At 46.2% G+C, this 15795-nt stretch overlaps 1 protein-coding gene across 6 annotated transcripts in view; it reads left to right on the top strand.

Annotated features, from left to right (window-relative positions):
• Positions 1-15795, top strand: part of jmjd1cb (jumonji domain containing 1Cb) — a 385858-nt gene that overhangs the window by 163077 nt on the left and 206986 nt on the right. For all 6 annotated transcript variants that reach the window (XM_085994973.1, XM_085994976.1, XM_085994975.1 and 3 more), the window contains one exon: positions 9790-9954. In XM_085994973.1, coding sequence (XP_085851099.1) covers positions 9790-9954 — 165 coding nt within the window. The remainder of the gene's footprint in view (positions 1-9789; positions 9955-15795) is intronic.

Below are 15795 nucleotides of genomic sequence, written 5' to 3' on the forward strand. Positions count from 1 at the left end.
ATATATTCAATGACCCAGCCTCCACAGCTCTCTGGGGTAGAGAATTGCAAAGATTCACAACCCTCTGAGAGAAGAAATTCCTCCTCATCTCCGTCTTAAATGGGCGAGCCCTTATCCTGAAACTGTGCCCCCTAGTTCTAGATTCCCCCATAAGGGGAAACATCCTCCCTGCATCTACCCTGTCAAAGCCCCTCAGAATCTTATGTGTTTCAATAAGATCCCCTCTCATTCTTCTAAACTCCAATGAGTATAGGCTCAACCTTTCTTCATAAGACAACCTCTTCATCTCAGGAATTAACCTAGTGAACCTTCTCTGAACTGCCTCCAATGCAAGTATGTCCCCCCTTAAATAAGGAGACCAAAACTGCATGCAGTACTCCAGGTGTGGTCTCACCAGCGCCCTGTACAGTTGTAGCAAGACTTCCCTACTTTTATAATAACAAGAGAAAATGCTGGAAAAACACAGCAGGCCAGGCAACTGGAAAGGAAATGAAATAGATCGAAGGCAGGGCTGCGATAGAACAAAAGAAGTAAAGAGACATTAAGAGGTATTCAAAACCAGACGAGATGGTAATAGGACAGTGGATTTTGCTATCATTCCCTACTTTTATACTCCATCCCCCTTTGCAATAAAGGCCACCATTCCATTTGCCTTCCGAATTACTTGCTGTACCTGCATGCTAACTTTTTGTGTTTCATGTATGAGGACCCCCAGATCCCTCTGTACCGCAGCATTCTGTAGTCTATCTCCATTAAATAATACTTTGCTTTTCTATTCTTCCTACCAAAGTGGATAACCTCACATTTTCCCACATTATACTCCATCTGCCAAATTTTTGCCCACTCACTGAACCTATCTGTATCCCTTTGCAGACTCTGTGTCCTGCTCACAACTTGCTTTCCCACCTATCTTTGTATCAGCAGCAAATTTGGCGACAGTACACATGGTCCGTTCATCCAAGTCATTAATATAGATTGTAAATAGTTGAGGCCCCAGCACTGATCCCTGTGGCACCCCAGTAGTTACAGTTTGCCAATCCTCTGTCCATGCTAATATATTGCCCCCAGTCCCGTGAGCTCTTGTGTAAGTATAATTTTTTAAAAATCAAGTGTCTGTGTATGCAAAGTTCTGTGAAGAGCCCTTAAGAGGATACAGAGGGAGACAATAACAATGATTCTAGCTGTTGAAAATTCAAGTTACAAGGAAATTGGCCCTGTCCTCCTTGCAAGAGAAGACTTCAGATAACCTATTGTTAAGATTATGAAGAGGCTATTGACAAATTGATTCAAACAAATTGTTCACATGGCAAAGGATTCCAAATGACGGAGACAAGTTTACTGATGTGCAAATTAGGAATAAGAAGGGAATTCACATGGAACATTTTTACCCAAATAGCAATTAACCTTTGGAATAAGCTAAGAAAGAAAAACATTGCGTTTACATAACAACTTTGAGAACCCCAGGATGTTCCAAATCACTTCGCAGCCAATGAAGTACTTTTGAAGTCTAGTCACTGTTGCATTTCTTTGAAGTAAGGCAGCCAATTTGCAAATCACTGGATAATCTGTCTTATTGATGTTGGTTGAGAGATGTTGCGCAGCCTGGGACCGGCTTTTCCAATGTTAAATTTCGAGCATGCACAAAACCTGTGATTGGGCCGCGCGCCCCCGAAAGAAATTAGGAGAAACATTGGTCAAGACACCGGGAAAACTTGCCTGCACTACTTCGAATAGTGCTGTGCAATATTTTGCATTAATCTGAGCGGCAAGATGGAGCCTTAGTTTAACGTCTCATCTGAAAGACAGCATTTCCCACAGCGAAGCACTCCATCAGAAATGCACTGAAGTGTCAGCCTAGATTATGTACTTGCGTTTCTGGAGTGAGACTTGAATCCATCACTGAGCTAAGACTGACACCTATCTGGCTAATGTTATTGAAGTGGGCAGTCTAAGATCTAAGGAGGGTAATTAGTTGTGTTTCTGGAATGAGAAGAGATGAAGAAATATGCTGAGAAAGCATTTAGCTGGGATTGATCTATCCAAATGGGATCTGTTGTGGGTCCTGCAGTATATGTAACTGTTCTACCTTTAAGAGAACTATTGTATGTAACCGTCCACCTTTTAAGAGAACTATTTTAGGTGTGGCACTACTTTATCTTGGCTGCTGTATACTGTAATACCGACGGTGACCACACCGGTATATAAGTGCTGTGTCAGGATTTATTGGGCAGATTCGCCCTGACCTTCGAATAGTAAAGTCCTGTTGAAGTTACTCTTGTAGTCTGTGTATTAATTCGCCATAATACCTACAGACTTTACAGTGGCGACGAGTTCGATCTTACCCTGCGGCAACAATACTTCCGAAGCAGTTAACGAGCGTCGAGAAGAGGCACCCGCCCTCGTCGTTCTGCTGAGAGAAAACTCGAGTCTGCAGAGCAAGGAAGAAGGAAGAATTCAGACACGAAGCCTTCCATCAGCAACAGGCACTGATTGTTCCTTCTACCACGGTGGTGAGTGAGCCGATCAGCACAAGAAGCAAGTCGGCCACGGTGACTGAGTAAAGGGAAAATAAAAAAAATAAACGGAGGATAAGGGCGGTGAACTCGACCACGGTCGGGGGAAAGGAGCCGGACAGAAGTCGGGCCCAGAGGCGCTGAGACTGGGGCAGCGTGGAGCACGGAAGCCGCGGTACAAGCGGGCCGGGAGACGCAACGGCGTCGTGAGACAGCTAGACCGCGACCGGCGAAAAAGGCCGGGCAGCTACCGAGGCCACGAGGCACTGCGACCGGGATCGTAAGGCGCGGGAAGATATAAAAATAAATAAACCGCGGTGAACTCAGCCGCAGCCGGGGAGGAAAGCACCGGACTGCGAGAGGGCTGGGAGGCGCGATTGGAAGCCGCTGAGGGAGAGACAGAGCCCGAGCGAGCGAGACTGAGCGAGATCCAGCCCAGCGGCTGAAACTGTTCGCCGTCAACGGGTTGTACCCAGCGCCGGTTGCCCTGCCGAGAAAAGGGAACAAGGAACGCACTGAAGCCGACGCGCAGGTTGCGAACCCCGAAAGCCAGCGGTCGTCGCCCGAGGGAAAAGCTTACCCCTCCCGCCAGGGGAAGCAACGCGGGAAGCCGCCAGTAGGCGGGGAAGAAGACCGAAGCGGGAAACCGCCATTTTGAAAGTGGGCGGGGAAAGAAGACAAGCGCGGGAAACCGCCATTTTGAAAAAAAAAAAGTTAAAGAAATATTTCGTTGTTGTTCTCAGGAAGAGTGTGAAGATGCCTAAGCGTAGTAACATCAACGGTTTCGATTCTGATGTGGAAGATTGGGCCACGTATGTAGAACGCATCGAGATATATTGTAAGGTCAGTAAGATAGCAAATTATGACAAAGCTCTAACCTTACTAAACTCAATGGGTGCGAAGACATACGGGTTATTGAAGCATCTTCTATCACCAGTTAAACCGGCGGATCAGTCTTTCGCTAATATTGTTGCTGTCCTGAAGGATCATTTTAACCCCGCACCGCTGATGTTAGCGGAACGATCAAAATTTTACGTGAGAACGCAACGAAAAGAGGAAAGCAACGCGGAGTACCTGGTTGAACTGCGTAGGCTAGCAAAATACTGTCAGTTTGGGGTAAATCTGACAGAGGCACTGAGAGACAAGTTCGTGTGCGGGATGTCGAAGGAAGGAACACAAAAACGACTGCTCGAAGAGAACGATCTTACACTTGATAAGGCTGTCCTTATTGCAGCATCGCACGAAGCCGCAGCGAGAGGCACGGCGGAAATGCAGCGGAAGACAGCGGTACTCAGTGTGGATCAAATGACTTCGGGTACAACGAAATGTTGTCGTTGTGGGAAGACAACACACGACCAGAACCAATGCTGGTTTAAAAACCAGGAATGCAGAAAATGTGGCAAGCTTGGTCACATAGCTAAGGTATGCTGGTCAGGAAAGAAGACCAGCAATAATAAGTCACCGCAGAAGAAGTACAGAAAGGTACATAAGGTGACTGGGAAGAGTCCAGATGAACAGAATTCGGACTCAGACTCAGACTCCAACAGCAAGGAACTGGGTAGTCTGAGGATTCACAATGTGAGTAAAGAAGCTGACCGACAAACTATCTGGGTCACACTACAGATTGCAAAAGTCCAAGTGAAGATGGAAGTGGACACCGGATCGGCATTGACGGTCATGAATAAGCAAGATTACAAAAAGTTATTCAAACATATTCCCCTACGGGATACGGAGATAGTATTGCAGACATACACGGGGCACAAAGTATACCCCATCGGAAAGATAGAAGTCAAGGTGAGATACAAGGACAAAGATCACCAAGGGATGAACATGTATGTGCTGCCCAAGGGAGGTCCACCACTTCTGGGACGGGAGTGGATCAGGAAAATAAAGAGAGACTGGCATTCATTAAACACAATGACGGTAGATTCCGGAAAGGAAGATGTCAAACCTGAACGGTTGTCCAGAATATTGGACGAAGCTAAAGAGGTATTCCAGCAAGGACTGGGAACACGGAGAGGAATTAAAGCAAAAATCAAGATTGCAGAACATGCAAGCCCAAAATTTTTCAAAGCCAGATCGGTACCTTACGCGATACGACCTGCTGTGGAGGCAGAACTGGAAGAGCTTGAACGTTCAGGGGTACTGTCTAAGGTGGACTGGAGTGAGTGGGCCACGCCCATTGTTCCCGTCATGAAGTCTTCATCAAGTAACAAGCCAGGGGGACCGGGAAAGGTCCGCATCTGCGGAGGCTTCAAGATCAAGGTTAATCCGGTGCTTCACACGGTACAATACCCGCTCCCGCGGACTGAGGATATCTTTGCTTCATTGTCTGGCGGGAAACACTTCACCAAGATAGACCTGGCACAAGCATACTTACAAATGGAAGTCGAGGAAGAGTCGCGCCAGTATCTCACAATCAACACGCACAGAGGCTTGTATCGTTATAATAGACTGGTTTTTGGAGTAGCTTCGGCTCCAGCAATTTGGCAGAGGGCCATGGAGCAGGTCTTACAGGGTATTCCAAGCACGCAGTGTTACTTGGACGATATCCTGATTACGGGAGAAGACGAGGAGGAACACCTAACAAATTTGAAACTGGTGCTCACCAGGTTGAAGGAATATGGCCTTCGAGTTAATCGCCAGAAATGCGAGTTCTTCCAGAAACGGATCTCGTACTGCGGTCATGTCATTGACCAAGAGGGGCTGCACAAGTCACCTGACAAGATAGAAGCTGTCGTGAAGGCCCCCGCTCCGGAAAATGTATCACAGTTGAGATCGTTGCTGGGGTTGATTAATTATTACCACAAGTTTCTGCCAAATCTATCCACAGTGCTGCATCCGCTGAATGCTCTGTTGCGGAAAGAAGTACCATGGAAGTGGAGCGAGGACTGTAAGAAGGCCTTTAGCAGAAGCAAGGCGTTGATTACCTCTGAGGAAGTGTTGGCTCATTTCAACCCAACGTTACCTCTTCGTCTAGCTTGTGATGCTTCCCCTTATGGAATTGGAGCAGTACTTTCACACAAGTTACCAAATGGCTCGGAAAGGCCAGTCGCATTTGCGTCCCGATCATTAACCTCCGCTGAGCGAAATTATGCTCCGATAGATAGGGAGGCCCTCAGCCTTGTGTGGGGAGTAAAGAAATTCAATCATTACCTGCAGGGCAAGAAGTTCACATTACTGACAGACCACCAGCCGTTGGTGTCCATATTCAACCCTAACAAGGCCGTTTCCACTATGACAGCGCAAAGGCTACAGAGGTGGTCCGTGTTACTTGGGGCACACCAATATGACATCGAATACAAAAGGTCCAAACAGCATGGAAATGCTGATGGGTTATCGCGCCTACCGTTGCCAGTAGTAGAAGAGGCGGCTACAGTGGACCCGGTAGAGATGTTCCACTCATCCATAGTGGAATGTCTACCAGTAACAAATTCGATGATCGAAAATGAAACAAGAAATGACCCGACTCTCTCACGAGTCTACGATTTAATAGTGGAGGGATGGCCAGCACATGGTGAACCAACGCTGCCCGCATTTTCGCAAAGAAAAGAACAGCTGTCAGTGTGCCGAGGAACCTTGATGTGTGGATCTAGAGTGGTGATTCCACCCAAACTTCAGCATAAGGTGCTAAAGGAGCTTCATGAGGGGCATCTGGGTGGAGTGAAAATGAAGAACCTAGCGAGAGCGTTTGTGTGGTGGCCAGGTATTGATGGAGACATCGAAGAAATAACCAAGAGCTGTCTAGGATGCCAGAAGGTCCAAAACGCGCCACCACAAGCTCCTCTGCATCCATGGGAGTGGCCCTCATCTCCTTGGCAAAGGGTACATGTCGACTTTGCTGGTCCATTTATGGACTCAATGTTTCTAATCGCGGTGGATGCACACTCCAAGTGGCCGGAGGTAATACAGATGTCCTCCACCACCACGGAAAAAACCATCACAGTATTAAGGACCATATTTGCCAGGAATGGGCTGCCGGAACAGATCTGTTCTGATAATGGACCGCAATTTGTGTCCGAAGAATTCAGGAAGTTCTTAAAAAGGAATGGGGTCAAGCACTGCACGTCAGCCCCAGACCATCCCGCCACCAATGGATTAGCTGAAAGGTTTGTCCAGACCTTCAAGAAGGCCATAAAGGCCATGGGTAATGAAGACATCAACCTACAACATAAGGTAGATAACTTCTTGTTGGCGTACAGGAATGCAACACATGCGGTCACAAACCAAACTCCCGCCATGATGTTTTTCAATAGAAGACTAAGATGCCGGCTGGATTTGATTAAGCCAAACGTCAGAAGGGACGTAGAGAACCGGCAATTTCAGGGCATGAATGAAAGGCCAACTAGATCCTTTCAGATAGGTCAACAAGTTTTGGCCCGGGACTACCGTACCGAGAAATGGCAGCCTGGAACTATTGGGAAAAGGCTAGGGCCGCTGATGTATACCGTGGACATTGGTGACAGCATAATAAGGCGCAATGTTGACCAGATCATAGGGTCATCCACAAAGGACCAACCTACTCCACAACCTTACACGGCTAATGTTGAAGCAGAGATACCCAGAGCACCTACCTCCGATCTGGTAATACTGGAATCAGATGAACCTGACACTGTCCTTCAAGCCGAATCGACCTTGCCAGAAGAACCTACTACCCCCGCCGAAAACTACTACACCACCGAGGCGTTATCCGGACAGAGTCAGGAAGCCTCCAGAGAGACTGAATCTGTGAACTGTTTTGCATAAGTTGTATATATGTTATGATGTTATGTTAATGGGGAATAAGTATGTTGTAAGCTAAAAAGGGAGGATTGTAGTGTATGTAACTGTTCTACCTTTAAGAGAACTATTGTATGTAACCGTCCACCTTTCAAGAGAACTATTTTAGGTGTGGCACTACTTTATCTTGGCTGCTGTATACTGTAATACCAACGGTGACCACACCGGCATATAAGTGCTGTGTCAGGATTTATTGGGCAGATTCGCCCTGACCTTCGAATAGTAAAGTCCTGTTCAAGTTACTCTTGTAGTCTGTGTATTAATTCGCCATAATACCTGCAGACTTTACAGGTCCAATGGTTGTTCCTAAAAACAAATGTTCTTAATTTGAGCCGTAACTTAAACCAACGCATTTTTAGAGCCCCCAGTGTCTTATGGAAGGACCTTGTAGTATTCTGGAATGTACATTTTGTCCCTAACAGTTTGCCATTTAGTGACCGAGGGTACGGAATTAATCCCAACCCTACTTTTGGATTGCAGGTAACATCATAATGTAGCGGCCAAACAATACAGTGAAATACTGAATCGGCACCGTACTTGAACCAAATTTAGTAACCGGTCATAGGTTCATCTGTTTTAAAATGTTTTCTGGATGAAACAATTCAGTTTATCGTTTAGCTCTTGCAGATGCAATGTTGTACAGTACATGGGAGATGTGAAACACAGTTCATCTTTGGGGGTTGGATCTCCTGTCAGAATTAAAGCCAAGTTGTGATTTATACTATGGGATGTCTCTCATGCTGCAGTCATTTCCTTGACGTAAACAAACAGACTTATGAAATACTGTAAGAACTGTTAAATTTGTTCTGTGATAATGTCTGGAGCCTTGCCCGCTTCCTCTCATTTCTCTTAGTCTCAGCATTAGGATCATCTGTTCCAATGTCTTATCAAGTTGCACATTAACATTAAAAGTAAATTATTCCATCAAGCAATATTTAACTTAATTGGTTTCTGAACAAAGGCTTTGAAACCAATTTTGGACTGACATTTCCCATTGACAAAGCTGCTGAAGTCTGATTATGCAGGTTGTGCATATTGGTCACCATTGCTACATAAGACTGGGGTTGCTTTAGATATACATACAGCTGGCTGAAACTTATTTTTTAAATCGGATTTATTCCAAGTATCTGACATCACACAAAATAAATTCCAGAAATTGCACTCTGTCAGTCAGTTGTCCTTAAAATTCAATATGTAGCTACATTTGGTAGAAATTGTCAGAAATGTTTTTTTAATTGCTCTTAATTATGCACTGAAAGCACAGCACTGAACACTTGATGTGGGCATGGAAAAGAATATTTACTTAACATTTTGTAGGAAGTACAGGAGACGATGTCCATGTCAGCTCAGTCTTAAAAATTAACAATTTTAAAAGCCTACTGGTATTAAATGTTAATACCTAATATTTTCGAATGGTCTATAATGTGATTTCATTACAGAGGAAGAGTCTTAAAATTGCATAACAAGTCTGTACAGTAAATACTTATGTACCACGACAGTGAACTGGAAAATATTTTGTTCAGTTTTACCCCAGCACGAGTGATTCACTAGCTTTCTTTTATATGTACCTACATTATACTGCTTGCAGGTCAAAATTATTTTGTCACCAAAATACTTCGTAAAAAATAAGACACAATTTTCACCAAACTTGATGAGGAAACTTAATTTCTTCACTCTCTGGCTTCTTTCTGAAAATTGATATCTTCAGAACATTGGTTTCATCCAAAATAGTTTGGGAAACTATTCAAGGGTGTGCATGCTTTCACCAGCACAGATTTACTACTGAAATGCAATGAACATTCTTTTTAGATTTTAGCCAAATTTTGTGAATAATGTATTGTTTTCTAACATTGTGTCACTTTAAAATTGCCTTTGCTGAGAACTGCTTTCAAATCCCTACTCAAAAAACAGACCAGAATTTTGTCAATCATTGTCAGCAGTCACTTGGGTCTCAGACCAGCATCTATAGAGTGCACTGCTCAGTGGGCAGACCAGTGTCACAATACTAGTTGTATTTGAATTTAGTGTCAAGGGCTTTGCACATGCAGCTTGGATGCAGGTGCAGAGCTCTGCTCACTGAAGAGTTTTTTATGTTAAATGGGAGCAGGAGCTTTTCACTAATAACAGTACATTTCTAAAGTTTCCAGGTGGTCAGTAGATTGCATGGGCACTTTAAAAAGATAGCTTCACACTGAACTGCAGTTAAACTGTACTTGCAGTGTAAATGGGTTAGTTTCTGATGATTTCCATGTTGCTTTTTAAAAATGTATTCTTAATGTGGTGACACTGGCAGGGTAATGAGTTTTTTTACGATTAGAAGCAAGCCAGATCTCGGATCCATCACACTAAGATTTGAAATCCTAGCTTTCTAGTTGACAGTTGAACTCTTGAACTACAGTATCATCCATAGCAATAGTTTAGACTTGCATCAGTGTTTTGATTGAGGAAGGCAATTGATTGTTGCAGTGCACTTAATTTTCTGTTTCATTTTCCCTAGGTATATGTGGAATTTGATGACCTAGAATGGGAAAAACGTGAGTGGGTTAAAGTTTATGAAGATTTCCAGATTTTCTTGGTGGAGCACCAGCTGGTCTGGGCTAAGAGAAAGAACCCCAGCCAGTCTCAGGGATCAAAGAATAAGCAGATTCAGTGGCCTGCTTTGGTGAGTAAAACAAATGAAATTGACTTCTACCCAACTTATGTTCTTCCCTCTACTTCAAACACAGCTTTAAAAAAAGTGTCTATCTGTGCATATCTGCAATTAAATTTCTGTTCCATCTTCCAATATTCCTTTTTGTTTCCCTCAAATAACTTTTCTATGATTGACAGTAGTATTCATTGCTCTGATTTGTTTTTAATCTATTGAACTGATTTGGTTCAGCCTTCGGGTTGTTTTGACCTCTATACTCTTTAACTGTATTCTTGATCTTGATTTTTCTCCTCCCCCCTCATATGGAAAGACTTCCTGTCCACATCCCGAAAGACAGCCTTAAAATAGCATTATTTTATCTCTGGCTCTGCTTCCCAATTCTTGTTCGCAAGACTGTACTCAGAATTCCAAAGTTGGCTCTTCTAAAAGTATCCCAGACCAAGCAGCAAAAGGAAAATATCTATCATTTTGTCTTCAGAGTTGCTGGTTTACTGTATTCTGCGCTGCACAAGAAGAAGTGAAGTAATAGCAATTAAAAAGAGCTTCAAAATGAGCAATTACAATCTTGGATGTAAAACCTGTTAGCTGATTGGTGCAATGTTTTCTGTATTTAAAGATAACCAAAGTAAAACTCAAATATAAACTAGTTAACAGTATCGCTCATTTGAGCACTGTCGAATGTAGAATGGACCAAACATCAAAGATAAATTGAGTTCACTGAACTAAAACTGCTTTGACTGTTAGTTTCACTTTTTCACTTCCTTTTATCTCTAGTTTCCAAAATGGTGAGCTCAGCAAGCCTGACATAATTTTCTGTTCACAAAAGGTTATTAATAATTTCCACAGCACATAATGGCTTTTGCATGTTTTGTGGAAAGTATTACTTTGATAACTAGCTCCAGGATGATTCTGTATGTGAAAGTGAAGTTCGTTGAGGAATAATTGTTGGCCAGGACCCTGGGAGAACGCCCCTGCTACTCTGTGAATAATGCCATGGAATTTTTTATGTCCGCCTGAGAGGGAGACAGCCCTTCAGTTTAATGTCTCATCTGAAAGACGGTACTTCCAACATTGTTTCAATACGGCACTAAATGCCAGCCTAGATTATGTACTTGAGCCTCTGGAGTAGGGGTTGAGCCAACAACCTTCTGGCTGAGGTGAAAGTGCTGCCACTGAGCCAAGGCTGATGCCTTGACCAGGGAAATCAAGAGCATTCATTGAGATCTGGATATCGGAAGTGGATGGGCTAAGGAATTGCTGGTAGAATTTATTGTGAACTAATTTAAAGTTCTGCATCCTGGTACTTGAAACATGAGTGCACAGTGAAGTGTCCATTTATGAAGGGACACAGCAAAAATGTGGGTTTGATTATCAATTGTTTATTGATGTTATCCAATCATTGTGATTATCAAAATAATCAAATACTAGGATGCATTTTGAGAACATTAACTGGTACATTTAACTTTGTATAACTCACATTTATAACATTTTGGGCACCTTCAAAAGGACATTGATGCATTGGTGAGAATTTGGAGAAAAGTGAGGATAATTCTGTGTTCTGATTTATGCAGAAGCTCGGTATTAATCTTCTTCTCTTTCCCCCGCCCCGCCGCCAATTTTGCTCTCTATACTCTTAAAACTTAGTTTTGTGCTGAGTTACAATCTTCAAGGCACTAACTGTTCTTTGGTAGCTCAACCAAGTAGCTGTTCTTCACGTGTGAGCCTACACAGTGGGTGTCAGCACCCCACCCTGCCCCTCTCTCTCTCCCCCTCCCTCTCCCCCAGTCTCTCTCGCGCTCTCTCTCTCTCTCTCTCCCCCCAGTCTCTCTCGCTCTCTCCCCCCAGTCTCTCTCGCTCTCTCCCCCCAGTCTCTCTCGCTCTCTCCCCCCAGTCTCTCTCGCTCTCTCCCCCCAGTCTCTCTCGCTCTCTCCCCCCAGTCTCTCTCGCTCTCTCCCCCCAGTCTCTCTCGCTCTCTCCCCCCAGTCTCTCTCTCTCCCCCCCAGTCTCTCTCTCTCTCTCTCCCCAGTCTCTCTCTCCCCCCAGTCTCCCTCTCTCCCCCCAGTCTCGCTCTCTCTCTCTCTCCCCCCCCCCAGTCTCTCTCTCTCTCTCTCTCCCCCCAGTCTCTCTCTCCCCCCGACTCTCTCTCTCTCTCTCTCCCCCAGTCTCTCTCTCTCTCTCTCTCCCCCAGTCTCTCTCTCTCTCTCTCTCTCTCCCCCGTCTCTCTCTCTCTCTCTCTCTCTCTCTCTCTCTCTCCCCCAGCCTCTCTCCCCCAGTCTCTCTCTCTCTCTCTCCCTCTCTCTCTCTCTCGCTCTCCCCCAGTCTCTCTCTCTCTCTCTCTCTGCCCCCCAGTCTCTCTCTCTCCCCCCAGTCTCTCTCTCTCCCCCCAGTCTCTCTCTCTCCCCCCCAGTCTCTCTCTCCTCCCCCCAGTCTCTCTCTCCTCCCCCCAGTCTCTCTCTCTCCCCCCCAGTCTCTCTCTCTTCCCCCCCAGTCTCTCTCTCCCCCAGTCTCCCCCCCCCCCCCGGTCGCTCTCTCCCCCCGGTCGCTCTCTCCCCCCGGTCGCTCTCTCCCCCCGGTCGCTCTCTCCCCCCGGTCGCTCTCTCCCCCCGGTCGCTCTCTCTCCCCCCGGGTCGCTCTCTCCCCCCGGTCGCTCTCTCCCCCCCCCCCCCCAGTCGCTCTCTCCCCCCCCAGCCGCTCGCCCGCCTCCCCCCAGCCGCTCGCCCGCCTCCCCCCAGCCGCTCGCCCGCCTCCCCCAGCCGCTCGCCCGCCTCCCCCCAGCCGCTCGCCCGCTCTCTTTCCCGCGCAGCCCAAAAGCCCAGGGGAAGAGGGAAGCGAGCAGGTGAGCGGCGGCGTCTCTCTCTCTTTCCCCCCCCCCCCACCCCCCACCCCCCCACCGCAGCGAAAGGTGTTCGGCTGCCGCCCGGCCAACCAGGTCCAAATGCCCGCCGCGTTAACGATGAGGAACCCCGGGCTCGCTTCGGAGCGCTGGGCACCCGGCCTCCCGATATCGTACTGACTCCGTTCTGGTACCGGAAAGGAGGGAGAGACGGGGAGGGAGAGGGGAGGCGGGGGGAGGGAGCGGGGTGAGGAGAGGGGAGGGAGGGAGAGAGAGACAGGCAGGGAGAGAGAGAGAGAGGGTGAGGGAGGGAAAGAGTGAGGGGGTGGGACAGGGAGGGAGAGCTCGCTGCCTTCCTTCACAAGGGTCGATCGGGCCAGGCCTGAGGCGCTCCTTCCCCCCCTCTCCAGGCTAATCCCGAACTAAATCCACCAGTCTCTCTCTCTCTCTCTCTCTCTTTCTCTCTTCTCCCCCCAGTCTCTCTCTTCTCCCCCCAGTCTCTCTCTCTCTCTCTCTTCCAACAACAACATGCCCTCAAAAAACCCTTGGCACCGCCGGGCACTCCAGCTAGTTTTAATTATGAAAGTTTAAGTAGCTATCGGGACTTCAATACAACTTTATAGGACCCAGTGCCTTTCATTGGGAATCGATGCCCAGATGCATCATGATAATTTGAGAACTGAAATCTTCTATGAAACACATCTACAAAAGCGCAAACATGGAGTCAGCTTCCACACGCAAGCTGCCGATATCTAGTTCTACCTTTCCAATGCCTCTTTCAACCTGTCTACTGCCTCTGTGTTGTCAGACTGCTTGTCCGATATCCAGCCTTGGGTGAGCCACAGTTTTCTCCAGTTAAACATTGGGACGACTGAAGTTGTCGTCTTCAGTCCCAGCCACAAACTCCATACCCTCTCACCCAATTCCATGCCCCTCCCTGGCTATTGTCTTGGGCTCAACTGGACTGCTCACAATCTCATCACTCTGTCGACCCCCGAGTGGAGCGTCCAACACCACATGCTGTCCGTTACCACCTACTTCTACCTTGGTAACATCGCCCACCTCCTTCCTTGCCTTGAAAAGTTACAGATATTTGAAATATGATAAAAGTAGCTGTAAGCAATGTTCCCCCAAAGCTGTGTGGCCACAAGGGCTCCAGTGAACCCGCGCAGCTGGCTTTACAATACAAAAACCGCGCATGCGTGGTATTTTGAATGGACTGCACAGCCCCTTAAAGTGGCCACGAAGTGCCAAAAAAGGTAAGAGGGAACATTGGCTGTAGGGGCTTCAATACAACCTTACAGGGCCTTTCATTTGGGAATCGATGTCCAGATGCATGATACCAATTTGCCAATGTCATAGTGAGCTTATCCATCTGCTACAACCCTCATCGATGCCTTTCGGTTCCAGACTCGACTATTCAAATGCTGCTGGCTGACCTCCCATTCCACCCTCTGTAAACTACTCCTGTACAAAACTTTACTGCCAGTATTCTATCTTGCTCACCCATTACTTCTTTCCTGCTGACCTACATTGGCTCCCCGGTCTCCCAGCGTCTCAAAATTAAAATTCCCGTCCCTGTGTTTGAATCCTTTCATTGCCTCACCCTTCCCTATGTTTGTGACCTTCTCTACAACCCTGCCCTCCCCCCCGCCGCCGCCCCCCCCCCCCCCGACTCTTGTTCCTCTGACTCTGGCCTTTTGTGCATCCCTCACTCCTTTCATGCCACCATTGGCAGCTGTGCCTTCAGCTGTCCAGGCCCCACGCTCTGGAATTTCCTCCCTAAACCCTTTAACCTCTCCGCCTCCCCCTCCTATTTTAAGCCCCTCCTCAAAACCCACCGCTTGGACCAAGGTTTGGGTCATCCCTCTTAATAGCTCCTTTTTTGGCTTTGGCGCGAATTTCTGTTTGATTCCGACTCTGTGATGCGTTTAAGGATGTTTTTCTACATTTAAGGAACTACATAAATGTGCATTCTACATTCATAGGACTAAACTGGCTTGCTGTTTCATCTGTCCCTTTCCCAGAGGCCATTGGTAGTCCAGCGGATGGTGGGGGGAAGGGGGCTAATTGGATTGAGGGTATATTGTTTTAGCTGTTCAATTTATTTTTATGTAGTTTCAGAAAGGATAACTGAATGAGTATCATTGAAATAAAATCTGAGAACTAAGTGCTAATACTCCATCTTCAACATGTCTGTGCATTTCAAAAATTCTCTTTCTAAAACAGAAGGCTAGAAACTACTATTGGTGACAATAGTGGATGGACGCTTCACACATTAGTTTGCATTCCTCTGTCTGCTATTTTTATGGAGGTGTTAAATCATTTTAAATGGTTGATGCCCCCATTAAAGTAGCAAACGGGAATGTTGTACGCCAACAGTAACTTGGCCTCTTGCTTTTTTTTTATCCTGTATTAAATGCAAGTGCAGCTTGCAGGAACAGGCATAGGAGCTGTACATTGCACTATCGGGTGCACCTAGCTGATGGTCTCCAGTCTGAGGATTGCAATATATTATACTCTGTTGGTGGGTTAACTTTTCTGAGAGATTTGCAGAGTTAAAACATATTTTATCACAAAATAACTGCTTGTGACTTGCACATTTCATTAGAACCAAACGGGTTATGATGAGGTGGAGTGCTATTTGTATGTTGATGTACTTCTTGCACCCTTGTTTGACTCCTTTGTTCTGTGAATGATCGTTCAAGTTAAAAGGGGTGCCATTACCACGTGCAAACTCATCTGTCTTGTGTCTGGGTGATATTCAGGAAAACTACCACTTCAATTTGATTGCTGTCTTGAATTGTGAAAGACACCCTTTTAATATCCCATTTGGAAGTTCAAAGGGACGAAAGGTGTGTTTCAGGCAGCCTTCGACAGCTCTTAAGTTATTGCGGTCTCATTGCACGAGAACTTGTGTGGAGGTGGATATGTGAAAACTCTGAGGAGAGGCGAAACCTCACCTATAAGTTTGTGTTATAGTTGCTGATCCAGGCTCAGTATCATTGAGTTAGTGAAGT

This window comes from Somniosus microcephalus, chromosome 8 (genome assembly GCF_052327205.1).
Source record: "Somniosus microcephalus isolate GS21.2 chromosome 8, FLI_Smic_1.0, whole genome shotgun sequence".
Lineage (NCBI taxonomy): Eukaryota > Metazoa > Chordata > Chondrichthyes > Squaliformes > Somniosidae > Somniosus > Somniosus microcephalus.